The sequence below is a fragment of the Macaca thibetana genome, chromosome 13 (genome assembly GCF_024542745.1).
Source record: "Macaca thibetana thibetana isolate TM-01 chromosome 13, ASM2454274v1, whole genome shotgun sequence".
Taxonomy (NCBI): domain Eukaryota; kingdom Metazoa; phylum Chordata; class Mammalia; order Primates; family Cercopithecidae; genus Macaca; species Macaca thibetana.
In genome coordinates this window covers 33141956-33169775 of record NC_065590.1, presented here as the reverse complement: position 1 = coordinate 33169775, position 27820 = coordinate 33141956, and the positions used below count along the sequence as shown (strand labels likewise).

The 27820-nt window shown below is 45.4% G+C and overlaps 2 protein-coding genes across 2 annotated transcripts in view; both read left to right on the top strand.

The window, feature by feature from the left end:
• Positions 1-27820, top strand: part of DGUOK (deoxyguanosine kinase) — a 74355-nt gene that overhangs the window by 4825 nt on the left and 41710 nt on the right. The gene's annotated exons all lie outside the window — the stretch shown is intronic.
• On the top strand, positions 67-27820 carry ACTG2 (actin gamma 2, smooth muscle). The gene is made up of 9 exons (XM_050754489.1): positions 67-162; positions 8533-8694; positions 9868-9996; positions 16073-16183; positions 16455-16539; positions 20723-20884; positions 22259-22450; positions 24790-24971; positions 27599-27820. The coding sequence occupies exons 2-9, from the start codon at positions 8569-8571 to the stop codon at positions 27740-27742; spliced, it is 1131 nt and encodes a 376-aa protein (XP_050610446.1). The 5' UTR covers positions 67-162; positions 8533-8568; the 3' UTR covers positions 27743-27820.

The window sequence follows — 27820 nt, the reverse complement described above, 5'->3', positions numbered from 1 at the left end:
AAAAACCACCTTATATGGTAATATTGCTAACACACCGTCAGCTGGCCTTTTTAGGGACTTTGTTTAAAGAAGATCCGCCTCTGGGGTTTTATATTGCTCTGGTATTCATGCCAAAGACACACCAGCCCTCAGTCACTGGGAGAAGAACCTCTCGTACCCTCGGTGAGTACTGTACGGCTTTTGCCACCTCTTCCTTTCCGGGGCTGCCTGGCCTCCTGGGTGCGGGAGGTGCCTCCAGATTGGCCTGACTTCTGTGGCGCTGGCCCAGATCACATGCCAGGGCACTTGGTGGGAAGCGGCACCTGCGAACATACTGCAGCCTGCCGGGAAAAGGCATCGCTGGCCATGGGACATCCTGGGGCAGGGGCAGCTTGGAACCGCTCCCTGCCTCAGAAGGGGCTGGTGGGATATAATGCCTGCAGTCTGTACTAGCCCTGCTCCCCGGGGTCAGTGAAGGTCCACATCCTGATGTCCTTTGTCTTGGGTTAGAATGTCTGGGAGGCTGTTTTAGGGGATCATATACTTTGCAGAAAAGCAGCTTCTTTTCAGAATACTTGAGTTAAAGCCAACAGTGGTCCTGGTGTCCATGAGCTGTTTAGTCCATGAAATGTCTGTGCTGGGAATGGGAGGGTATTTTCTTCAGATCCCCTGGGTCTCTCTCTGTCCTCTGATTTGTGCTTGGCTGAGGAGAATGAAGGGTTTTTGCAGTCCTTGAAGGCTCTAGGATCATTGGGGGATGGGGAAAATTCCACTTGCCCTGTGGCATCATGAGGTTCTGGGGTAGAAGGACCTTGGGGCCCATCTAGTTCATTCTCCTCCTCTGATGAGGACATTGAGGCCTAGAGACATTCAGCCACTCATTCAAAAGACTCACACCCAACTGTGACCCATTTGCAGATGTCATTACTCCCCAACCCACCCAACACACACAGACACACGTGCACAAAGAATTAAGAGGAAGATGAGATTAAGGGGCCACTTTCACGTTTGGCATCAGAACTCACTAGCATCTCTTCACAGATGAGGCAGGCTGGGTGTGGCGGTGCAGGCCTTGAAGGTAGACTGCCAGGCTAACCAAGTTACTGAGCGACCTCAGCTTCCTCACCTGGAAAATGGGGGCAAGAATAACAGTATTTACTTGGCGATGGTGTGAGGATTAAATGAGAGAATGCATATATACGGCACTCAGCTCAAGGCTGTCAGGGCCCCGCCCTGAGTTCTCAAACTTTAAGAATCACCTGGAGGGCTTGTAAAACCTAGATTGCCCTATGCCCCACCCCAGATTCTGATTCCAGTAGGCCGAGATGTGGCCTGATACTTGGGATTCCTAACAAGCTCCCAGGCGATGCTGAGGCTGCTGGTCTGGGACCACACTTTGTACAGGGAGGCTCTAAGTGCTCACTTTGATTACCTGAATGTGGGTTTGGACTCTCATACTAACCCTTGGGCTGAAAAGAGGCAGAGCTTCCTGTGACAGAGATGGATGGGTGCTGGAGAAACTGCAATGAACAGTAAGATCCTACATGCCAGGCCTGAGAAAAGGGGATGGGCTGTGCGACATCATGAACTTGGGGCAAGATATCTTTCCGCTTTCCCCATGTTCATTCTGCCAACATTTACTGAGCACTTATTATGGGCCAGGCACTGTCCCTGCTCCTTAGGGACAGTGGAGAGGCTTCTGCAGTTACTGGAAGAGACAGATAAACAGATGAGAACCATGGAGCAAATAAGTACATGAAAGGGGTAAAGCCCAGGAGGAGCCCATCACTCAGCCCAGGAGTTATCAGGGAAGACTTCCTGGAGGAAGAGGTGCCTGAGCTTGGTCCTGAAGTAAGGTAGTCCTGGTAAAGAGTGAGCATGGTTTTTGGGACTCAAGCAGCTCAACTCCACTGAATTTAGATGGCAAGGCAAGAATCAGGTAAAACTAAATTCAGAGGGGTCAATAGGGCTGGATTACAAGAGCTTTAGACTCTAAAGGATCAGGCTATGGGGAGCCATGGAAGGGTTTTAATCTGGAGGGTATCTGTTGAAGGGGCTGCTTTGGCAGCTGTGAGGAGAGTGGACTGGAGCAGGGCAAGAGCACAACTGCAGCATGCGGTGGTCCTGAGCTGGTGGCATGGGTGCTGTGGAGGTAGAAGAAAGAAGGGCTGGTGATAGGTTGAGAGGGAAGAGGGCGGCACCAGGGCATTGGGCGTGGGCTCAGGGTGGGTGGTGTGAGTCTGTGAGGGCAGCTCCAGGCAGAGGCTGGTGATGAGGAGAGCAGTCCTGGAGGTGTGGAGTTGGGGTGCCGGGGTGGGGGGGTTGGTGGGGGAGATGCACAGCAGGCTCTGCAGGCCTAGAGCGCAAGAGAGGGGTCTGGACAAGAGCAGAACCAGGGGAGTGAATGGAAGGCCAGGTAAGAGCCAAAAGAGAAGGCACCCGAGACAGATTCTGGAGGATCCAAAATATTACTCAACAGAGTTGTTTTTAATTGAACTCACGTATATATATGAACCTCGTGAAGATACCACGAAGTTAATTAGAGGTGCTGTTAGAATTTTCCACCATGGCAGTGTTTTTCATAGATGATTTCTCTCTGCCAGGGTTTCTGATGGTTTGTATATACGCGTAGGCAAACAATAAAAGGCAGAGAGGCAGCTGCTTACATGTCACTTGAAGCCCTCACCCAAAAACCTGTCCCCAGCTATTGTTTGAAATCTCATCATCACAGAGGCCCTCCTTTTAGGCCTAACACTTTCTGTCAAAATGAAAATGTCTTTGAGAATGGACATAAATTCAACTTTCAATAGTCATTGATGTGTGAAGCGGATCATTCAATTCCTTTCAATATGACAGGCTTCATCCTGGGAGCAAGTTTTGATGGAGAAGAGTAAGAGAGATTAATAAGAATTATTATTCTTTGCAGCATTTGACGACAGGGATTGATGAGGCCCAGAAAGTAAATATTTTAGGCTTTCAGAGCCTGAAGGTCTCTGTCACAAGTACTCAATTCTACCATTGTAACAAAAGCAGCCATAGATAATATGTAAGTGAATGGGTGTGGCTGTGTTTCAGTAAGACTTTATTTATTAGACTCTGAGACTTGAATGTCATAATTTCCATGGGTCATGAAATCTTTTTTTCTTTTGTTTTTTTCTCAACCATTTGAAAATGTAGGGCCAGGTGCAGTGTTTGCACCTGTAATCCCAACACTGGTATGCCAAGGCAGGAGGATGACTTGAGGCCAAGAGTTTGAGACCAGCCTGGGCAACATAGCAAGACCCTGTTTCTAAAAAAAAAAAAAAAAAAAATTGAAATTAGCAGAATGTAGTGACCATGCCAGCCACATGCCTGTCATCCCAGCTCCTAGGACGAGGAGAAAGGATCCTTGAGCTCAAGGAGTTCAAGCCTGCAGTGAGCTTGATGGTGCCACTGGACTCAATGCCTAGGTGACAGAGTGAGGCCCAGTATTTAAAAAAAAAGAAAGGAAAAACCATCCTGAGATACAGGCCATATAGAAACAGGCTGGAATTTGCCTACATTTACAATGTCTACGGCACCTTCATTTCCATTCCGTCATCTTGTGAGATAGATACTATCATTTCCATGTTCTAGCGGAGGAAACTAAGGCCCAGGGAAGGACAAAGGGACTGGGCTGTGGGAAGGGGGAACCAGGAGGGAGAAGAGGGTAAAGGAAGGAGCAGTGAGAAGATTTCTAGAGCCAAACTTGTCTCCTTCTAGGTACTGGGGTGGGTGGATTTTAACAGCTCTGCCCTCACATGGTGTTTGGGGTGGCCAGGGAGACAGACGGGTGAGTGAGCAAATGACTTGCACTCATTATGTCTTTGGTTTCTGGCCACCTTCGGGGCAAAGGGAATAAAAGCTTCGTTCTTGAGTCAGTGAGAGCTTCAATGAAGCCCAGATGTCATTTGTGCTGAAGGAACCAGAGCAACTCTCTGCTCCCTGCCAAGCATGAAGCGGTTGTGACCCCAGGAAACCACAGTGACTTTGGCTCTGGTTCAGCTGACATGCTCGAGTCTAGCCACAAATTACCAGAAAGCAGCTGAGGAAAGTTTAGAATTTCTCCTGGCAGAGACAGTACAAGAGTCTGGCTCCAGGGTGAACACCTTCTTCTCAGAGCAGCACGGGCCCTTCGGAGGCTCGACTCCACCAGCCTTCCCCCTGCCTTCCCTCTGCCTTCCCCGCCCTCGCTTCACATTGGATTTTGCCTTCAAAATAGTAAACTCCGAGCCACCTGAAGTGCTGCAGAACAGCGTTGTTGACAGCTTCAAGCCGCCTTGTGGCTTGTCTCAGCCGCTGCTCTGCACTGGAAACAAAATTCCAGGCTCTGCCTCTTTCTGTGTGTGGGAAACGCTGGAGGGAGTTTGGGGAGGGAGACAAAAGGACTCATTGAAAACCCAGACGGGCTTGAACCATAAGTCACACAGGAGAGACGGACGCTGAGGGACCCTAGAGGGAGACAGTGTCGGAGCACAGCTTTGCCTCTTTTGCTACTTCCTCGCTTTGGAGGTTGCTTTCCCCTCAAGGTGGACCACCTGCTAGAGCAGGGCAGCACTGCTGTTCACTGGCCAGCTTGGAGAGAAAACTGCCCATGTGATTCTAAGTCAGGCCCTTGTGACTGAACCATCATGAGGCTGGACTGTGGGGACTCAGGTGGCAGAGCACACCAGGTCTGGGAGGGGGCCACTCAGATGGCGACATTGTCATTCAATATTTATTGAACACCTACTGTCTTAATCCATGTTTGTTGCTACCACAGAATATATAAGACTGGGTTATTTATAAACAATGGAAATTTATTTCTCAAAGTTCTGGAGGCTGGGACGTCCAAGATCAACGCACCAGCAGATTCAGTGTCTGTCTGGTGAGAGCCCAGAGCCTGCTTCCAAGATGGCGCCTTGTTGCTGTGCCCTCACGTGGCAGGAGGGCAAGAGAGAGCGAGAAGGGACCAAATTCGCCCTTTTATAAAAAACCCATTCCTGAGAAGGACATTAGTCCATTCAAGAGGGCAGAACCCTGCTGCTAAAATTGGTAACGAAATTTCAACATGAATTTTGAAGGGCACAAACATTCCAACCATAGCACCGCCTATGTGTTAAACACCCACTTAGGTGCTGGGGCTGTAAAAAGTAAATCTAGGTGTGGCCCTGGCACAGGAGGGACTCCATTTCATAGAGAGAAAAGAACACAGACCCTTTTGTTTTAGGGTGCTTGCTGCCAACAGCTCTGGAAAGACAGGCTGAAGCAAAAACACCAAACATGGAGAAGTTATGACAGCTCCCCAAAGTAGTGAGGAAGACACATCTCAGGCTTGGGAAGTGTCCTCGGTGGGTGCCAGGCCTGCCTCTCCCAGCCTCTTCTCAGTGAAGAGATCTCTGGCTAAGTTCTTTACCTTCTCTGAGATTTGGCTTCCAAATCTATGAGATGGAATTAAAGATATCTTCTCTCGGGGCTGTTTTGAGGATTAAATAGATAATATATGTGGAAAACCCCATGTTTTTTAAAATTAAAAATCCATTTATACCAAAAATGGGAACGCTGAACATACCGCTGTTTCACCTACCAAAGCAACTTGCACCTTTTCTATTGCATTAAATATTTTAGTTTCTCCATTGTATGGAGGCTTCCAGTAATTAGTTTACAAGCCAAATTATTTATTATTCAGTAACTTTTTTTTTGATATTGAGATTGTTCCTAATTTTGATCATTTTAAACAAAGGTGTGAAAACAGGCCAAATCTTTTCATTCACCCATGACTGTTTCACAAAGATAGATTCGTAGAAGTGCTTTTGGGGAGTCAAAAGGTGTGTACATCTTTAAGGCTTTTAATAAGTATTTTCAAATTCCCTTTCAGAAAAGTAGTACAATTTGACACTCACAAGCAGTGACTGTGAAGCCACTTCTCCACACCTTTGCCAGGAAGGGTGGCCCCAAGAACCACACACGGTACCCCAGCTAAGGGCAGAGGTAGCTTTTATCCCTGCCATAGCACACTGCTAACGATCAACAAGATGCCAAGTCCTGCTCACAGATGCTAAACAAGAGCTTTCTTTTTTTCTTTCTTTCTTTTTCTTTTTATTTTTTTTGAGACAGAGTCTCACTCTGTCGCCCAGGTTGGAGTGCAGTGGCATGATCTCAGCTAACTTCAAGCTCTGCCTCCCGGGTTCATGCCATTCTCCTGCCTCAGCCTCCCAAGTAGCTGGGACTACAGGTGCCTTCCACCACGCCCGGCTAATATTTTTTCTTTTTTCTTTTTTTTTGTATTTTTAGTAGAGATAGGGTTTCACCGTGTTAGCCAGGATGGTCTCAATCTCCTGACCTCGTGATCCGCCTGCCTCAAAGTGCTGGGATTACAGGCGTGAGCCAATGTGCCTGGCCACAAGAGCTTTCAGAGTTTGGTTATTGAAACTCACAATATAGGAATTCATATTCATTTCATTAAATTTAACCTTGGCTTTGTGTGGTGGCTCACCTGTAATCTCAGCACTTTGGGAGGCTGAGGCAGGAGAATCACTTGAGCCCAGGAGTTCAAGACCAGCCTGGGCAACAGAGGGAGACCTCGTCTCTACAGAAAAAAAAAATTTAAATCAGCTAGGCATAGCAGGGCATGCCTGTGATCCCAGCTACTGGGGATGCTGAGGTGGGAGGATCGCTTGGGCCTGGGAGGTCAAGTCTGCAGTGAGCCGTGTTCTTGCCACTGCACTGCAGCTTGGGTGACAGAGCAAGACCCCATCTCAAAAAAAAAACTCTTTTGATTCAGCTCATTTTCTCTGCCTTTTGAGATCTTCTTGGAGTTTTATTCTTTCACCCAGTGTATTTAATATTACTCTCTCCCAGCTGTTTTATCTGAAAACTTGATCAACCTGTGCTTTATATTTTCATTCATTTATAAAAATGTCACATGAGAAACGGTTGAGAGTAGAGCCCTGAGACATATCGCTGCCTCCTCATTGACACTGACTGAGGCAGCTGCAAATATACCAAATTGTATTACTGCTTAGTACATGGCTTTATCAGGAGGGATATCCTATTCTGGACCTTGTGGGCTGGTTTAGAGAATGAGGACTCATCACTGGCGCCATGGGAGACATAAGGATCAGCAGAGACAGAGGTAAAGCTGGATTTAAGAAGTCACAGCAGGCCTCTCCCCTAGTGTGAGCCTTGCTTTGAATATAACTGGGAAGGGCTTAGTTTTACTCTTGAAAATGTTAACAAGCCTCTGCTCAGTGTCTACCTAGCCTTCAGACCTCGCATTCTCAGGCCTGTGGTGCTGTCTCCACTCTGCTTCAGTCACAGTCTTCTCTGTCCAGCTTCTGCATGAGGCCATCTGGGACCAGGATCACAGGTTTCAGAAGTTCCCCTCTCCCCGCTCCATGTCATAGGCACCTGCGGTCACACATTCCGGATAAAACTTCAGCCCGCCTTCTCTTTCTGTGCCTGGCACTTCTCTTTTCTCTGGACTTCTGGAAGTCTGTCTCCTCAGCCCCTCAGCTGGGGCCTTCCCCACTTCTGCCCCGCCCCACTGGGTCCTTCCAGGCTAGGAAGCAATCTCTCACCATCTTCCGAGGCTCTGTTGCTTCTCCTTCATCACCAAATGCCAGGAATTTGTCAGCTGCTGTTTGTAACTCAAAAGAAAGAAAAAGAAAGAGACACAGGAAGGAAGGAAGGCAGAAAAAAAGAAAGATTGCACGCAGCAGATGTTGGGAAAGTTAATTTCTTCATTAGTTTGCATCCATCCTAATTCGGATCTCGGCATGGGGGAGGGAATCCTCTGTTGTCCCCATCTGTCGAGGCAGCATACAGTGAGTCCCATCGTGGAGTTCCTTCTTTTCCTCTCTCCTCCCAGAGTGCCCCTTCCTTGTCAAGGTGCTTCTACCCTTAGGAGTGTATATTTCACCTATAACCACTGCCTATTTTTTCCTTAGTGATATGTTATGCTATTGATTTTTAATTATATAAACTATATGCAAATGCGGCCTCCTTGTAAAAAAATTAAAATATTATAGATATAACACAGCACTTCCTCTCCCAGTTCTTCTCCACACTCCCAGAGGTAATCACTATAATCGGTTTGCTAGGTGTCCTTCCAGAACTTTTAGCCTCTTTCTTTGGCTTATATGTGGTCACCTTCTCACTGCATCCTCCCGTGGCCTACCCTCTGCATGCATCTGGATCCTAATTTCCTCTTCTTATAAAGACACCCATCCTGTTGGAGTATTCACAGTGGATGACAGCCATATTGCATTAATCTCATTTTAACTTAATTGTCTCTTTAAAGACCCTATCTCCAAACACAGTCATCTTCTGGGTACTGGGGGTTAGGACTTAAACATGAATCTTTAGGGGGACACAATTCACAATTCAGGTAAAGGGAAGAGGCTCAACTGCCAAAGAGTGGGAGGCCAAGCCCATGCCTGTCCCTCCTGGAAGTGTGCCCTGGTTGCAGGTAGGGTCAGGCCCCAAAGCCAAGAAACTGTCTCCAAACTGATTTGACAAGTGGCTGACTAGTTCTCTTCTCCCACAAACCGCAAGGTGCTCCAGTCCCCAGCTCACTCGGCCACTCACACCATGTGTGAAGAGGAGACCACCGCACTCGTGTGTGACAATGGCTCTGGCCTATGCAAGGCAGGCTTCGCAGGAGATGATGCCCCCCGGGCTGTCTTCCCCTCCATCGTGGGCCGCCCTCGACACCAGGTGTGTGCTCATCTGGATACCAGGCTTTGAGCCACTAGGAGTAAGCGCTGCACTGTGAGACCCTGCTGAGCTGGGGGTTAGGGGAAGGGAGTGAGTGTGTGTGTGTGTGTCTGTGTGTGTGTGTGTGTGTCTGCATGCACATGCGGGCATGCATGCCAGGTGTAGGGAGTTCTTTTCTGATTAACTGAGAGAGCAGGACCCTTTAAGTAGAAATATCCAGGGCCAAAACCAATATACATCAGGCACACAATGACACTATTATGTCTGGCTTACATTTGGGGGGTTGCTAGGTATGGAAAAATTAATTGAACAAGCCTCTTGCCTTTAAGAAATTTACAGTTTGTGAAGGCCGGGCGCGGTGGCTCACGCCTGTAATCCCAGCACTTTGGGAGGCCGAGGCGGGCGGATCACAAAGTCAGGAGATCGAGACCACGGTGAAACCCCGTCTCTACTAAAAATACAAAAAATTAGCTGGGCGCGGTTGTGGGCGCCTGTAGTCCCAGCTACTCGGGAGGCTGAGGCAGGAGAATGGCGTGAACCCGGGAGGCGGAGCTTGCAGTGAGCCGAGATCGCGCCACTGCACTCCAGCCTGGGCTGGGCGACAGAGCGAGACTCCGTCTCAAAAAAAAAAAAAAAAAAGAAATTTACAGTTTGTGAAGAAATACACTTAACTAGTCAGAGATCATGGGCTGTGATAGAGGTAAAATATTTCACAGGAAGGGAAAGGTGTCACAGAAAAAGGAATACCTGAGAATAAGAAGGATTTCAGCAGGTGGAGAGAATAGCAAAGATTTGGAGATCTAAAAGTGCAGGCACAGGGGATTTGAGGAGGGTACATACAAATTTGTGTGTGTGTTTATTTGTGTGTGTGTGTGCCTGTGTGTAGTAGGATGAGGGGAAGAAGTGTATGGGTGGGGCTTGTTTTGTCTCAGAAAACAACATTGTCTGAAGAGAAAGAAGAAAGGCCAACCCACAAGAAATCCTCCACCTTCTCTTCCTGACACCTCCACACTCACTGGTATCTGCTCCATCCTGTCTCCTGCTGTCCTGTTTCCAGGGGAAGAAAGCTGTTTTTCCCATCCTCATCCTTCTTCAGAGACCTTCCAGTGCCTGAATCCCTCTGTGTGGAGCCGTCAGTCAATTCATTTCTCTTTTCTTCTCTTTGCATTGCAGGGTGTGATGGTGGGAATGGGCCAGAAAGACAGCTATGTGGGGGATGAAGCTCAGAGCAAGCGAGGAATCCTGACTCTCAAATACCCCATTGAACACGGCATCATCACCAACTGGGATGACATGGAGAAGGTATCTGTAGACTCCCCCTTAATGAGCCTGCTTTAATGATCGCCCATCATCATGACCCTCGTATCCATAGGCCACTGTGCTCTGTCAACTCTCAATCTAAAATGCTTCTCACTTCTGTCTTTCCTTTCTTTTCAGCCCCACAACCATTTCTCCAACCTAGGCTGCCAACATCTCTCCCTGGACTATTGCAATGACTTCCTGGCTGATTTCTTGGTCTCTTGCCCTCATTCACCGAATTCATTCTCTACACTGCTGCAAAGCTGATCTTTCTAAACACAGGTCAGCTCATGTTACTCACCTCCTCAGAAATCTTCAGTAGCTCTTCATTAACCAACAGGGGGTTCCTAACTCCCTGTCTTGGCATCGGAGGACCTGTCCCCGCCTAATCCCCACGATCATCTTTTCCTGCAATATTTACTCAGGCCAGTGCTCACCCCTTCTTTAAAATGCTGGTGCTGGCTCAAGAGAGGCAAACAGCCGTCTCTCATTCTTATCTTCCCTGTCAAGACTTCACATAGGTGGACTGATGCTAGAGTATGATGATGAGTCTCCAGTGAAAGTTTTTAAGTAGAACTCTCTCAGGGTTTCTAGAAGCCTTTTTGTTTAAGAAAATATGGTTCGGGGGGGCGGCGGAATTTTTAAATGGTGGAGCTCATGGTCAACAAAATTATGTGTGCAAAATGCTAATAGAGCCTTTCTAATATTCTTGCGATTAACTCTGCTGACTGTTGGCTGAGTGTTCTTGTTTCTGCAATGGCTGTCTTCGGAAATGTGATACAGGGCTTACTGAGCAGACTGCAACTGGAAATGAGGAATGTTGACTTGAAGTCTGTAATTCATTTATACTTTTCTCTAAATCCTAGATTGAGTCACTCGATGTGAGATAAGTACTGCATATAAAATGCAACAGATTTCACGTTATACAGTGGAGAGGATAAGAGCACAGACATTAGAGGCAATGGCAGGAAATCCAGGTGCAAAACCCACCCTATAAGTCTTAGTTTTCTCATTGTAAAATGAAGATAAAAAACACTTTGTGCTTTAGGTTGCTTTGGAGATTGAATTAGGTAAATGCTTAGTATAATCCCAAGGCATGGAACATACTTATGTGCTCAATAAGTGACATGTACGATTCATAGATATGTAACATTATCTACTTTAAAAACATAATAGGCTGGGCATGATGGCTTACGCCTGTAATCCCAGCACTTTGGGAGGCCAAGGCAGGTGGATCACAAAGTCAGGAGCTCAAGACCAACCTGGCCAACATGGTGAAACCCCATCTCTACTAAAAACACAAAAAGTAGCTGGGCGTGGTGGTGGGCGCCTGTAATACCAGCTACTTGGGAGGCTGAGGTAGGAGAATCGCTTGAATGCAGGAGGCAGAGGTTGCAGTGAGCCGAGATTGCATCACTGCACACCACCGTGGGCAACAGAGTGAGACTCCGTCTCAAAAAATTAAAAATAAAAATAAAAAAACACACACACGTAATAGAGGCCAGTGGCTCATGCCTATAATCCCAACACTTTGGGAAGCCAAGGCAGGAGGATAGCTTGAGGCCAGCCTGGGCAACATGGTGAGACCCTATCTCTATGAAACAAAAATTTAAAAGTTCACTAGGCATGGTAACACATGACTGTGGTCTCAGCTGTTCAGGAGGCTGAGGCATAAGGATCACTTGAGCCCAGGTGGTGGAGGCTGCAGTGAGCTGTGTTCACACCACTGCACCCCAGCCTGGGTGATAGACTGAGAGCATGTCTCAAAAAAAAAAAAAAGAAAAAGAAAAAAGAAAACCAAGAAGGAAAGGAAGGAAGGAAGAAAGAAAACATAATAGACAAACTATTTTATTCACAGTAGTGACAATGTGTGAATTCTTTAAAGAAACCCTTAAAAATAAATTATGTGCCTTAAGGCTGGGCACAGTGGCTCATGCCTATAATCCCAGCACTTTGGGAGGCTGAGGCAGGCGGATCACTTGAGGCCAGGAGTTCGAGACCAGCCTGGCCAACCAACATAGTGAAATCCTGTCTCTACGAAAAATACAATAATTAGCTAGGTGTGGTAGTGGGCGCCTGTCACCCAGCTACTCCAGAGGCAGGAGAATCGCTTGAACCCGGGAGGTGGAGGTTTCAGTGAGCCAAGATCGCATCACTGTACTCCAGCCCGGGCAACAGAGTGAAACTCTACATATAATTAAAAATATATATATATATATATAAGAAATATAAAATCATTTCATTATATATAATCATTTCATTGTGTATCTACAAATCATTATATATATGTATATATATATCTCATGTGCCTTAAAAACCATATTGGGTAAAAGTGTCAAATGTCCTCAAATTAATTTATAGGCTCATTGCATTCCAATAAAAATTATGCGGCATAATTCTAAAGTATGTTTGCAGAAATAAATAAGCAAAAATTATGAAACAAAATGAATTTTTTAAATTATGAAGGAAGACATAATATAATGAAATACAATATAAATTGTAAAGTTAAACAATTTGATAACGGCAAAAAGGTAAAGAGGAAATATATAATAAATGAAACTTCCAACACAAGAGAGGAGGAAAGGACTATTCAACAAATTATTCTGGGACAACTGATTAGTTATTTTGGGAACTGGAGAATCTTGGTTTATAGCCCTAAGCTCACACTATTTCACCAAAACCATGTCAATTAAATATGAAAGTTAAACGTAAACATTTAAATTACCAAAAATATAATACAGTTAATGTGAACATTTAATCAAACTTCTGGTAAGAGTGGTCATAGAGAAAAAGAATGACAAATTTGACTTCTTAAAGAATCATAACTTTTAATATCTCAAAAATAACCAAATTTAAAAGCCAAATAACAAACTGCAAAAAAAAAGTGCAATGAAGGATTAATATGAACAGTTAATGCAAATTGACAATTAAAAATATGAAATGTACCCCAGACAAATAAAAAACACTTAATTAGCTGAACAGAAATTATGAAAAGCTGCAAATGTGAAAAAATTTAAACTCATTTGAAACAAAAAAATCAAAGTAAAATAACTAGGTATGATTTTTACCTATCAAATTATTTCATATTTTAAGAGTGAGAGCACTGAATTCAGGTAAGGATGGGGTAAAACAGCCACTTTTTTATTCTGAAGTAAAGAGTGGTTTAGCCTATTTGTTAATAACAGAAAACAGAAAGTCTTCCAATTGCCATGTTCTTTAGCCCAGTAATTCCACTTTTAGAATCTTCTTCTTTGGAAAACATCCTGAATACAAAAAATAATTGCAATATGCCAAAGATAACTATCATAGGATTATTTATAACCAAAAATCAAAGACACCATGAATAGTAATGTGATTAAATATATGATAGTATATGATAAAATGTTATATAAGCATTTTTAAAAGTTTAGTTTATTAGAAACAAATATTTATTATGAAAAGTAAAATGATTTATGTTATAAAAACAAATTTTAACATAGTCTAATAATAAAAGGATATGAAATAAATAACGATAGTAATAAATTTAAAAATACATAAAGACAAAAGATTAGGAAAAAGAAAAAAGTCAAAATGTTAACTGTTGGTTGTTAGGTGATGGACATAGGAGAGATTTTTATTCCAGTAAAAAAAAATTTTTGACTGGGCGCGGTGGCTCAAGCCTGTAATCCTCGCACTTTGCGGGGCCAAGGCGGGCAGATCACGAGGTCAGGAGATCGAAATCATCCTGGCTAACACGGTGAAACCCCGTCTCTACTAAAAATACAAAAAGTTAGCCGGGTGTAGTGGCAGGCGCCTGTGGTCCCAGCTACTCGGGAGGCTGAGGCAGGCAAATGGCGTGAACCCGGGAGGTGGAGGTTGCAGTGAGCTGAGACCGCGCCACTACACTCCAGCTTGGTCGACAAAAAAAAAAAAAAAATTTTTTTTTTGAGGTAGGATTTTCCTCTGTCACTCAGGCTGGAGTGCAGTGGTGCAGTCATAACTCACTGTGGTCTCGGCCTCCTGGGCTCAAGGAATCCTCTTGCCTCTGTCTCTGGTGTAGCTGGGAACACAGGTGCACACCACATCCAGTTGATTTTTAAATTGTTTGTAGAGATAGGGTCTCACTTTGTTACCCAGGCTTGTCTCCAACCCCTGGGCTCAAGCAATCTGCCTTCCTCAGCTCCCCAAAGTGCTAGGATTACAGGCATGAGCCACCACACTCGACCTTAAAAATATTTTTCTAACTTTAAAAATTATCAACATCTTTAACTTTTAAGGTATAAAAACTCCAAAAAATAAACTAAAATCAAGTGCAGATGCTTGAGCCCAACATCCAAGGATTCTGGTTCAGTGGATCAGATGATCCAAGGTGACTCCGGGAGAGGGTCTCTAGGAAGCACATTTTAAGTAGCATGGGGTCCCCTCCTTAAGACCAGTTGCTGTCCTTTGGGCTCCTGTGCAACGCTCACAGTCCAGGGCCTCTGCCTGTGCCATTCCCTCTGCCTCGGATGCCTTTCACAGCAGCCTCTGGAGACCTTCTTTTGCTCTCAAGGCCCGTTTAAATCCCTCAGATAATGAATTACTCCTACCTCTTCCTTCACTTAAAATGTGGCTTGTGTTTTTCTTTTTGTTTGTTTTGGTCTTTTTTAACCATCTCTCTCCCCTCTGGACTTTGCAACCGAGAATTGGGTGCCATGTCTGATTCATATCTACCCTCATCACACTTACCACCGTCTTAGCACAAACCTGGTGGTCCATAAATACATGGGTCCAACGGCATCAAATGACCCTGTGCCTCACCTCTGAGGAAACCAAAGCCCCACGTCCCTGCTACACTTTGCCCAATCCTTCTGCAAGACTCCTTTTTGGTTGTACTTGATCACTGAAGAAGAAACTGGACACGGGAAGAAATTAACTTCCTCTAAAACAGTGGTTCTTTTTAAATTTTGAGACAGGGTTTCACTCTGTCGCCCAGGCTGGAGTGCAGTGCCATGATCACAGCTCCCTGCAGCCTTGACCTCCTGGGCTCAAGCGATCCTCCTGCCTCAGCCTCCTAAGTAGCTGGGACTACAGGCAGGCGCTACCATGCCTGGCTAATTTTTTATCTTTTTGTAGAGACAGGCCCCCACTATGTTGCCCAGGCTAAGCAGTGGTTCTTAACCGGGATGATTTTGCTTCCCAAAGGACATTTGGCAATGTCTGCAGACATTTTTGATTGTCACAACTTGAAAACTGCTGCTAGCATCCAGTGGGTGGAGACCAGGGATACTGGTCGGCCCTCTACAGCAAAGAATTATCCAACCTAAAATGTCATAGTGCTGCGATTGAGAAACCCTGCTTTAAAGTACCAGGCTGGCCAATAATAGTGAAAATTGAGCCCAAGTGCCTCTGTCAGATTCTCAGCAGGAGACAGTGTACATTCAGCTGGGGTTTTGAAATTGATTGACATGTATACTCAGCTGGGGTTTTACAACTGGTTAAATGAATGTCCTGCAGAAATGTGCGTAGGGTTAAGGCAACTACAAAGGGATGTTGAGGCACCCAAGAACCAGCAATAGAGGGAGCTCTCACACCCCAAAACATGAAGGGGCAGTGTCATTGGAGCTTAGAGAGAGCTTGAGCCCTGAAAGAGGGGCTGCCCAACAGGAACTGTGCTCATGGAGGGCCACGCTATTGTCAGGAGATAAACCCTGGCTTATTTTGCCCTCCTACTTTCCAGTCTCTTGCAGGTATCTTCTATCAGCCAAATATAGCCAGAAGCCAGAAAGCAATGAACACTTGAGTGACAATGTGCCTTGCATCACTCAGTGCACAAAGGCAGGGGAGAGACTGTAGCAGAGTGGAGAAGAGGGAAGGTCAAATGGAAATAATGAACACATAGAAAATACTGGTTCCAGGTCTGAGTCCTACCTGGGGCCCTGTTGAGAAGGAATATACCCTTTAAATGTCAGTCAGAAATTTCCAGGGCTGACCATTCTCCTCTCCAGATCCATCCCATCCTGTGTAACATGGTGCCACACTCTCCCAGCAAGGGAATGTCAGTCAGAATTTTCCAGCCACTGGGAGTCTGCCAGATTCATCTGGCTTTTGTCTCCACTAGATCTGGCACCACTCCTTCTACAATGAGCTGCGTGTAGCACCTGAAGAGCACCCCACCCTGCTCACAGAGGCTCCCCTAAATCCCAAGGCCAACAGGGAGAAGATGACCCAGGTAAGAAGCCAGGAAGACTTAAACACTGGCACGAGAATGCAACACAGATGCTTGGCCAGATACCTTCTCCCCTTCAAATATCAAGGCGACAGAACTCTTTGAGGACCTGCTATGTCCATAGTCCATGCCAGGCCCTGGGGGAGTGGGTGTGGAATAATGAAATACCAAACTGGCATAGTTCCCGCCCTTAATGAGATTACAAACCATTCTACAGGCCAAGAAGTGCTGTGATTTTTGCCAGATAATCTTTTATTCTTCCTTGTTCTTTAAGATCATGTTTGAAACCTTCAATGTCCCTGCCATGTACGTCGCCATTCAAGCTGTGCTCTCCCTCTATGCCTCTGGCCGCACGACAGGTGAGTAATCCTGTAATCCATTCCTTTTCTGACTTCAGGGGAGGTAGGGAAAAGCTGGGGTCTGGCAGAGGCTCCTGCTCAGAGGAATCAAAGGGACGGCTGAAGTCCAGGCAAAATCTTGCTTAGGGATAACAAGTGAGAATGCCTGTGTGGAATGCCAGATGTGAGCCTACCTGGTATAGCTGGAAAAAACGTACAGCGAGAACTGTTTCCCTCACAGTAATCATTCCAGGAGCTTCTACACATACACACATTCCAACAGCACTGGAATGTTTCTGCTTTATGAAGCAGAAAGAGTAGAGAACCTGTGGTGGTAGAAATGTAAGTGCAGTTACACATAGATTAATGACAGGGATATGTTCCAAGAAATGTGTGTCATTAGGTGACTTCGTCACGGTGGGAACATTAGAGAGTGTACTTGCACAAACCTAGATGCTATAGCCTACTACATGCACAGGCTGTATGGCATGGCCTGTTGCTTCCAGGCTACAGACCTACATAGCATTTAACTATGATTAATACTGTAGGGAACTGTAACAGAATGGTTATTTATTTGTGTAGCTAAACATACTGAAACATAGAAAAGTTACAGTGAAAATATGGTATCAAAGATAAAAAAATGGTACATGTGTATAGGGCACTTACCATGAATGGAGCTTGCAAGACTAGAAGTTGCTCTGGGTGGGTTAGTGAGTGAGTAGTGAGAAAATGTGAAGACCTAAAACATTACTGTGCACTACTGTAGACTAAACACTGTACACATCGGCTGTACTACATTTATAAAAATATTATTCTTGGCCAGGCACGGTGGCTCACGCCTGAAATCCCAGGACTTTGTGAGGCCAAGGTGGGCAGATCACATGAGGTCAGGAGTTCAAGACCAGCCTGGCTAACATGGTGAAACCCCGTCTCTACTAAAAATACAAAAATTAGCTGGACGTGGTGGCAGGTGCCTGTAATCCCAGCTACTTGGGAGGTTGAGGCAGAAGAGTCACTTGAACCTGGGAGGCAGAGGTTGCAGTGAGCCAAGATCACGCCACTGCCCTCCAGCCTGTTATTTCTTATTAAAGAAATAATAAAAAATTATTTTTTATTATTCACTGCACAATAATAATAAAAAATTATTATTTCTTTAATAATAAACTAACCTTAGCTTACTGTAATTTTTTTACCTTATAAACTTTTAAATTTTTAAAGCCATTTTTACTTTTTTTGTAGTAACAGTAACAGAAAACTATTTTCTTTTTTCTGTGATTTTTTTTTTTTTTTTGAGATGAAGTCTCGCTCTGTCACCCAGGCTGGAGTGCAGTGGTGCAATCTCAGCTCACTGCAACCTCTGCCTCCTAGGTGCAAGTGATTCTCGTGCCTCAAACTCCCAAGTAGCTGGGACTACAGGAGTGTGCCACCATGCCTGGCTAATTTTTGTATTTGCTTTTTTTTAGTAAAGATGGGGTTTCACCATGTTGGCCAGGCTGGTCTCGAACTCCTGACCTCAAGTGATCTGCCCACCTCAGCCTCCCAAAGTTCCAGGATTACAGGCATGAACCATCACCCTCAGCCAAAAATATTTTCTTTATTTATATTCTTTATTCTACAAGCTTTTTTCTATTAAATTTATTTATTTATTTTTTTACTTTCAGAGCTTTTTTGATAAAAACTAAAATATACACATTAGCCTCGGTCTGCACAGGTTCAGGATCATCAATACCACCGTATTTCATCTCCTCATCTTGCCCCACTGGAAGGTTTTCAGGGTTAATAACATGCATGGAGCGGTCATCTCCTATGATAACAATGCCTCCTTCTGGAATATCTCCGGAAGGACCTGCCTAAGGCCTTTTTACAATCAACCTTTTTTTAATAAGTAGAAGGAGTACACTATGATTAAAAACATAGTATAAGAGGCTGGGCGCAATGGCTCATGCCTGTAATCCCAGCACTTTGGGAGGCCGAGGTGGGCGGATCTCTTTGAGCTCAGAAGTTCAAGACCAGCCTGGGCAACATGGCTAGACCCCATCTCTACAAAAAAATACAAAAAGTTAGCCGGGCGTTGGTAACTCATGCCTGTAGTCCCAGCTACTTGTGAGGCTGAAGCTGGAGAACTGCTTGAGCCCAGGAAGCAGAGGCTACATTGAGCTGAGATCTCGCCACTGCACTCCAGCCTGGGTGACAGAGTGAGACCCTGTCTCAAGAAAAAAAAAAAAGATAGTATAAGAAATACATAAGCCAGTACTAGCACCATGTTGTCGTTTATTATCATTATCATAATGTATGTGCTGTACTTTTATACAGCTGGCAGCGCAATAGGTTTGTTTATACCAACATCACTACAAACACGTGAGTAAAGCGTTGCCCTATGACGTGATGTCAGCTATGATGTCATTAGGCAATAAGAATTTTTCAGCTTCCTTATTATATTATGGCACCACCATTGTGTATGTGGTCTGAAGTTAACCAAAATGTCACTATGTGGACATGACTATATGTGGCCTTGGTATAGAAGTGTGCTCAGGGTAACAGAGAAAATCTCAAAATAAAATGGTCTTTAATAGGGACTTGACAGCTTCCATAAACATTTGTTTAAACATTCATTCATCATTTATTCACTGACTTATCCATTCATTCATCCATCATGTATTTCCCATTACTCCCTACAATGTGCCACACATGGTACCAGGCCATGGGTATACACTGACAAATAAGACAGACTTTGTCATTATGGAGCTAACAGTTTAGTGGGAGATAGACAAAAGCAAAAGATAATTTCACTGCACATGATAAGGACAATGATGGAGAAATGCATGGCATATACAGTTTCACATCCTGCACTTTGCATTTTTGTTTTTGTTTTCATTTTGAGATGGAGTTTCGCTCTGTTGCCAAGACTAGAGTGCAATGACGTGATCTTGGTGCACCACAACCTCCACCTCCCAGGTTCAAGTGATTCTCCTGCCTCAGTCTCCCGAATAGCTGGGATTACATGCATGAGCCTCTGCACCCGGCTAATTTTTGTATTTTTAGTAGTGACGGGGTTTCACCATGTTGGCCAGGCTGGTCTTGAACTCCTGACCTGAAGTGATCTGCCTCCCTCGGCCTCCAAAAGTGCTGGGATTACAGGCGTGAGCCACCGTGCCTGACCTTGCACTTTGTTTTGTTGCAAACATCATGTTTAATGGCCACGTGGTAGTCGTTGTATGATGGTTTCATTATTTATTTATTTTACCACTTCTCTATTGCTGGAGCTTTAGGTTGCCTCTCATTTTTATTATAAAATATGCCATGATTCAGATCCTTATACAAGAGTAAATTACTGGTTTCTGGACATTTATTTTGCATCTGGCCCTTACTGAACCATCTAACTGGGTCTAATAGTTTCTTAATTGATTCTGTTGGATCTTCTATATAAAACCACATTATCTGCAAATAATGACAATTTTGTTTCCCTTTGGTAGTCATACCTCTTATTTCTATTTTCTGTTTCACTGCAATTGGCTAGGACATCCTGAACAATATTAAATAATAGCGATGATATTGTAATGCTTTCTCATCAGTTATGACGTGGCTGTTAGATTAAGAAATATGAGGCTGGACGCAGTGGCTCACGCCTGTAATCCCTGCACTTTGGGAGGCCGAGGCAGGTGGATTGCCTGAGGTCAGGAGTTTGAGACCAGCCTGGCCAACATCGTGAAACCCTGCATCTACTAAAAATACAAAAATTAGCTAGGCGTGGTGGTAGGCACCTGTAATCCCAGCTACTCAGGAGGCTGAGGCAGGGGAATTGCTTGAACGCAGGAGATGGAGGTTGCAGTGAGCCGAGACTGTGCCATTGCACTCCAGCCTGGACAACAAGAGCAAAACTCTGTCTCGAAAATAAAAAAAGAATATGCAGTGCAGACTTAATGACAAATTGACAAGTATGCATTACCAGTGATGTATTTCAAGGAATACAAAAAAAAAGGACACATTTTACTTGCCTTCCAGAGGCCTACAGTCTCATTTGGGAAAAAAAAAAAGTGATATACATAAAAAGTAAAAAATATGATTGATGATTCTTGTGATGGGTGAATATCCTTAACTGGTAAAGGAAAATATGGTAGTCAGATCTCATTGGTAACAGTCCTAGAAAGAGACTGATGAAAGACAAGAATAAGATTTTTATAAGCCTGATCCTCTCTGTCCACAGGCATTGTCCTGGATTCAGGTGATGGCGTCACCCACAACGTCCCCATCTATGAAGGCTATGCCCTGCCCCATGCCATCATGCGCCTGGACCTGGCTGGCCGTGACCTCACTGACTACCTCATGAAGATCCTCACAGAGAGAGGCTATTCCTTTGTGACCACAGGTATCCAGCCCCTTTCCTGATTCTGACTAGAGCTCAGAACCAAACAGGTTTAGGACCAGAAGCTCTCAGAACCAATGAGAATTCTGTGGCTCTGTGTCTTTAAACTCTCCTGAGATAGACCTGGAGGCCTTAAGCTGGGGCTGGGCCTCTGGATAAGACCAGATAGTCATAGAAGCAGTCCCTCCTTTCTCAGGGACCAACTGCCTCTGTCCATGTCCACACCAGGACTAGGGCTAGTTTTCACAGGGCTGAATGGTAGTGAAGATCCGCTGATGCATTTCATGACCTAGGGGCACCTTTGGTTTGAGGACAAATTGAATAAGTGAGGCCCGAATTTCTAAGGGGAAGGTGTCATGTGGCCCACCTGGGCTACTGGCATTTTTAGGTGGGAGCCTCTTTAGATTCTGTAAGATCAAACTTCTAAGTCTGAGTCTAGACCAGAAATGTGTCCTGCAAAGCCCCCAAGAAGACCTAAGGCTTTGTCAGAAATCTCATACAAAGTCCTGCTTGGGAATCAAGACTTGAGACTCCCTCTTTAGAAAGGGGAGTATAGGCCGGGCGCGGTGGCTCACGCCTGTAATCCCTGCACTTTGGGAGGCCGAGGCGGGCGGATCACGAGGTCAGTAGATCGAGACCATCCTGGCTAACACGGTGAAACCCCGTCTCTACTAAAATACAAAAAATTAGCCGGGCGCGGTGGCGGGCGCCTGTAGTCCCAGCTACTCCGGAGGCTGAGGCAGGAGAATGGCGCGAACCCGGGAGGCGGAGCTTGCAGTGAGCCGAGATGGTGCCACTGCACTCCAGCCTGGGCGACAGAGTGAAGACTCCGCCTCAAAAAAAAAAAAAAAAAAAAAAAAAAAAAAAAAATAGAAAGGGGAGTAGAAGAATTAAGATTGAATGGAGTGACCCTTGACCCTCTTTGGGGCAAGTCTATCATCATCCTATGACTGAATCTAAAGTAGATGTGAGGCCAGGCGTGGTGGCTCACGCCTGTAATCCCAGTACTTTGGGAGGCCAAGGCAGGCAGATCACTTGAGGTTAGATGTTCTAGACCAGCCTAGCCAGCATGGTGAAATCCTGTCTCTACTAAAAACACAAAAATTAGCTGAGCATAGTGGCACACGCCCATAATCCCAGCTACTTGGGAGGCTGAGGCAGGAGAATTGCTTGAACTCAGGAGGTAGAGGTTGCAGTGAGCCAAGACAGCACCACTGCACTTCAGTCTGGGTGACAGAGTGAGACTCTGTCTCAAAAAAAAAAAAAAAAAAAAAAAGAATAAAGTAGATGTGAGAAGGAGGTTTTCATGGAGATCAGAATGGGACAACCAAACTAACAGGGTCAGTATTCACCTTCTGTCATTTCTGCTCCTTCCAGCTGAGAGAGAAATTGTGCGAGACATCAAGGAGAAGCTGTGCTATGTGGCCCTGGATTTTGAGAATGAGATGGCCACAGCAGCTTCCTCTTCCTCTCTGGAGAAGAGCTATGAGCTGCCAGATGGGCAAGTTATCACCATCGGCAATGAGCGCTTCCGCTGCCCTGAGACCCTCTTCCAGCCTTCCTTTATCGGTGAGGTGCTGCCCACAGTCCCTGCCAATCTCAGGGTGGGGAGGGTGGAGGGGTGGGTGAGGTATGGAGAGAGAAACGCCAGGAGTCATGGACACTTTGTTAATTACATATGCATACCTCACATTTTCCTAGGAAGGGCGAAAAGTGTATTAAAAAAAATAGAGAAAATCTCATTTTATTTTTTTTTTATTTTTTATTTATTTTTTTTTTTTGAGAGGGAGTCTGGCTCTGTCGCCCAGGCTGGAGTGCAGTGGCCGGATCTCAGCTCACTGCAAGCTCCGCCTCCCGGGTTTACGCCATTCTCCTGCCTCAGCCTCCCGAGTAGCTGGGACTACAGGCGCCCACCACCTCGCCCGGCTAGTTTTTTTTTGTATTTTTTAGTAGAGATGGGGTTTCACCGTGTTAGCCAGGATGGTCTTGATCTCCTGACCTCGTGATCCGCCCGTCTCGGCCTCCCAAAGTGCTGGGATTACAGGCTTGAGCCACCGCGCCCGGCCGAAAATCTCATTTTAAATAAAAGGGAAAGGAAATCAAGATACCGGAAAAGCAGAACAGGAAATATAACATGAAACTAAGAATGAAGTTAAAACACAGAAAGTTTGTAGGCAGCAATATAGCAAGGTCAGGTTGTAGTTTAGCAAGATTCCTCTATCTACAGTGTGGAATCATATTGCATGGATAAAAGTCCGGAGACTTGACCAGGTGCGGTGGCTCACGCCAGTAATCCCAGCACTTTGAGAGGCTGAGGCGGATGGATCACGAGGTCAGGAGTTCAAGACCAGCCTAGCCAAGACAGTGAAACCCCATCTCTACTAAAAATACAAAAATTAGCCAGGTACCTGCAGTCCCAGCTACTTGAGAGGCTAAGGCAGGAGAATTGCTTGAACTTGGGGGATGGAGGTTGCAGTGAGCCAAGACCACACCACTGCATTCCAGCCTGGGTGACAGAGTGAGACTCTGTCTCAAAAAAAAAAAAAAAAAAAAAAAGACTGGAGGCAGCTAGGCACAGTGACTCACCTGTTATCCCAGCACTTTGGTAGGCCAAGGCAGGCAGATCACTTGAGCCTGCAAGTTTGAGACCAGCCTGGGCAACATGGCGAAACCCCGTCTCTATGAAAAATACAAAATTTAGCAGAGCGTGATGGTGCATGCCTGTGGTCCCAGCTACTCAGGAGGCTGAGGTGGGAGAATCACTTGAGCCCCAGAGACATCAAGGCTGCAGTGAGCCGTGATTGTGTCACTGCACTCCAGCCTGGGCAACACAATGAGAGTCTGTCTCAAAAGAAAAAAAAAAGACTAGAGGCAAGGAGACCAGGCAGATGGCAAGAGCTAGTTTGGCATGCAGGACCTTTTGCTCCAGGAGACTGTGATGCCAGGCTACAGTAGCTGGATGTCAATCTGCAGGCAATGGGGGACTGTCAGGTGACATGATGAGTATACCCATGCAATGGAATCTTATTTGGCAATAAAAGGGAATGAAGTATTGATCCATGCTGTGACCCTGAAAACATTATACTAAGTGAAAGGAACCACACACAGAAGACCACATGGTGTATGATTCCACTGACAGGAAACATCCAGAATAGGCAAACCTCTAAAGACAGAAAGTGGATTCGCTGTTACCTAGGGCGGGGGCAGGGATGGAGGGGAAAATGGGGAGTGACCACTATTAGGTATGGGGGTCTCTTTTGAAGGCATAAAAATGTTCTAAAATTGGATTTTGGTGATGTTTGCTTCTGCAGATATACTGAAAACGACTGAATTATATCTCAAAAAGTTATGAAAAAAGAAAGATGACATAACAAAAGTGTTCCTTTAGAAATATGCCTCAGGCAACAGTGTAAAAGATCAGGCTGGGCGTGGTGCCTCAAGCCTGTAATCCCAGCACTTTGGGAGGCCGAGAGGAGTGGATCACACGGTCAGGAGATGGAGACTATCCTGGCCAACATGGTGAAACCCCATCTCTACTAAAGATACAAAAATTACCTAGGCATGGTGGCGCGTGCCTGTGATTCCAGCTACTTGGGAGGCTGAGACAGGAGAATCGCTTGAACCAGGGATCGGAGATTGCAGTGAGCTGAGATCGCGCCACTGCACTCCAGCCTGGTGACAGAGTGAGACTCCGTCTCAGGAAAAAAAAAAAAAAGATCAATCAGAACAGGGGACAATAAAGGAAAGGCCATGACAAGGGAGGGGGTCTGATCTTATCATCCTTTTGGGAGATACTAAGGTTCTGAACTAGGGTAGTTGCAACAATCAAAGAAGGGTCATTTGAGGAGCTGGAGGTATGCGTATTTATGAAGTGATGCCTGTTGACTAGACACTGTGATCTCCATTAGGCATGGAGTCCGCTGGAATTCATGAGACAACCTACAATTCCATCATGAAGTGTGACATTGACATCCGTAAGGACTTATATGCCAACAATGTCCTCTCTGGGGGCACCACCATGTACCCTGGCATTGCTGACAGGATGCAGAAGGAGATCACAGCCCTGGCCCCCAGCACCATGAAGATCAAGGTGGGTCTTGCCTCAGTTCCCTCCATCCTGTTCTTTGTATAAAGTCTTGCCTACTTGGGAGTTCCTCGGAGGCAGGCTGCCAGGCCTGGTAACTTGCTGGTCTCCTGGGTTCAGTATCATCCTGGACTAGAGCCAATTTTATCCTGGGGAATTATGTTCCTTGGGCATTGATGGGCTAAAGACCCACTTAGTATGGATCTCAAACATAATCACAGGAATGTCACATAAGAAGAGGCTGAAAGAATTTGGGATGATGAGAATAATTATTCAGGTGTAATGGCTCATACCTGTAATCCCAGCATTTTGGAAAGCCAAGGTGGGAGGATCACTTGAGCCCAGGAGTTGAAGGCCACATGAGCTCTAACTGTGCCACTGCACTCTAGCCTGTCTCTAAATATAAATTCAGATAGATCCTGTCTCTAAAAATAAATAAATAAATAATCAGGAGACCGGAAATAGAAGGAAAGAAAAGAAGGTCACACTATGGTATCTTTAAACTTTATTGCTCCGGAGGAGGTTGAAAGTTCCAAAGAGTGGATGTTTTTGTCATAGGGCCAGCTCTGCTTCAAACTCAACAGGGACATTCCTTGATTCCTGAACATCTCTGATCTACTGTCCCATCTTGGCCATGCCCTTCCCCATACTGCCTCCCAATAGAGCCTCTCACCTCCTGGGCATCTGCAGGATGGGAGCTTCTCCCCTGCCTCTGGTCTCCAAGCAGTCACACAGACATTTTCAGCTCCTTCTAGGAACTTTGCTGCTAACAGTTTTAGAGAAAGAGTTGGGAATAGAAATAACACATTGGTTGAAAGTTACAAAGTCTCACAATAAAGCTGATCTCTGGGGAGTAGGCCTGATGTGAGGAAATGTGTTCTCAGTCAATATTCTAAGAACCTTCATGAAGGAAGGCTGCCCCGGGCCTTCCCCCTGCCTAACAGATGGTGTTCATCACAGAGAAATGGAGCAGACCATCAGGAAACTGGTGAGAACTTGTGGGCTCTTCTCACCCAGAACCACAGGAATGGTGCATTACTGAGGCCTGTCCTGTGGAAAGCATCGTGCCAGGCCTGGGGCAGGGGCATTTTACCAGGACTGTGTGTCAGGATACCATGCCTGGCCTCACTCCCAGATTGTGGTCCAATAAGTCTGAATTGCCCCCATCACCTACACTGATAAACAACCACCAGTGATCTGATGCATTTCCCAATTCATGAGCCACTGCTCTGACTTTAACAGTATGTGCCAGCCTTCATGGAGTTTAGGATCTAATTAGTAAACATGATCAATACCAGGACAACCTAAATAAGAAAAGCGGAAGAGAAAGGACACTCTAAGCAGAGGAAGTAGAAGAAGCAAACATGTCCAGGCGGGTCTGTGCTTATCTGAGCACCTATCCAAACTGGACAGCAGGACTTGTATAGGGGAACTGGGGGAGATGAGGCAAGTCTCAAGGACATGAAAGAATAGATTTGGGGTGGGGGTGGGGCTCATTTAGGACCACCAACCTAAGAGAAGCCAGAGTTTTCTCATGAGAAGTGTCCAGCAACAAAATTTGTTACCTTGTTAGTGGCTGTGCATTCCCAGTCCTTGAAATAATCTGTTCAAGGAGGATTTAGGTGACTTTTGTCTGCCTGGATAATAAAATAACTTCTAAAGATCCTTCTTATTCTACAATTCCATGATCTCTGCGATTTAGGGAACATGCACAGAGATTCTAAGGCAACAAAAAAAAACCAATTTATTATCTGGTTTGCTCTAGCACTGAATTCTTAGACCCTTCAAAGACTGGAAAATTAGTTGAAGAATCGTAGTCCTTCTGGATCCCCTTTGAGGTAGAGTTCAAAGTTGTTTGACCTGACAACAAATTTCTAAAAGCTAAGCCCAGGATTCCTAGTGGAAAGCATGAACAATGTAGATATAAATTTGAGGACTTCTGAGATATAATTGGGTGATGACAGATAGCTCAAAACAGGGTTTTGGTAGACTGGTTTGTACTCAGGAATGGAGGAAGCCCAGCCCAACCTGCCCATGCATCCAAACTTCAGGCAAGAACAGAACAAGGTTCCCCTTATAGATATTTGTATTGGTCAGCTATTGCCAAGTAACAAACAACTATGGAATCTCAAGGGCACATAACAGTGAGCATTTATTGCTCATGCAGCAGCTAGGAGTTAGCTGATCAAGGTCAGGCTTGGCTAAGTAAGTGGCTCTGAATTAACTGCAGGTCCAGCCAGCTCAGGTCAAGTCCATATTTCTCATTAACGGGCCCAGGCTGAAAGAGCTCCCCAGGGGCAGCTCTTCTCATGAAGATGGCAGAGCAAGAGAACATGCCCAAGTACACAAGCATATTTCAAGCCCCTGTTTGTGTTATGTCTGCTAATATCCCATTGGTCAAAGCAAACACAATGCCCAGCCCAGAGTCACAGGGAGCAGTGCACTATTCCCAAGGAGGGATTAAGGGAAGAGTGGGGAAGTGAAGGTTTTGAGCAAAAATCTAATCTATCACAACGTTTCTCTTGTTCTTTTCTGACCATGGGGTTCCCCTTTTCTGGGATAAACAGATTTTTGGACCACCCTGCTTATTCCCTTGGGGACTGATCATGATTCACCACATTTGTTCTTTGCAGATTATTGCTCCCCCAGAGCGGAAGTACTCAGTCTGGATTGGGGGCTCTATCCTGGCCTCTCTCTCCACCTTCCAGCAGATGTGGATCAGCAAGCCTGAGTATGATGAGGCAGGACCCTCCATTGTCCACAGGAAGTGCTTCTAAAGTCAGAACAGGTTCTCCAAGGATCCCCTCGAGACTACTCTGTCACCAGTAATGAAACATTAAAACCTACAAGCCTTA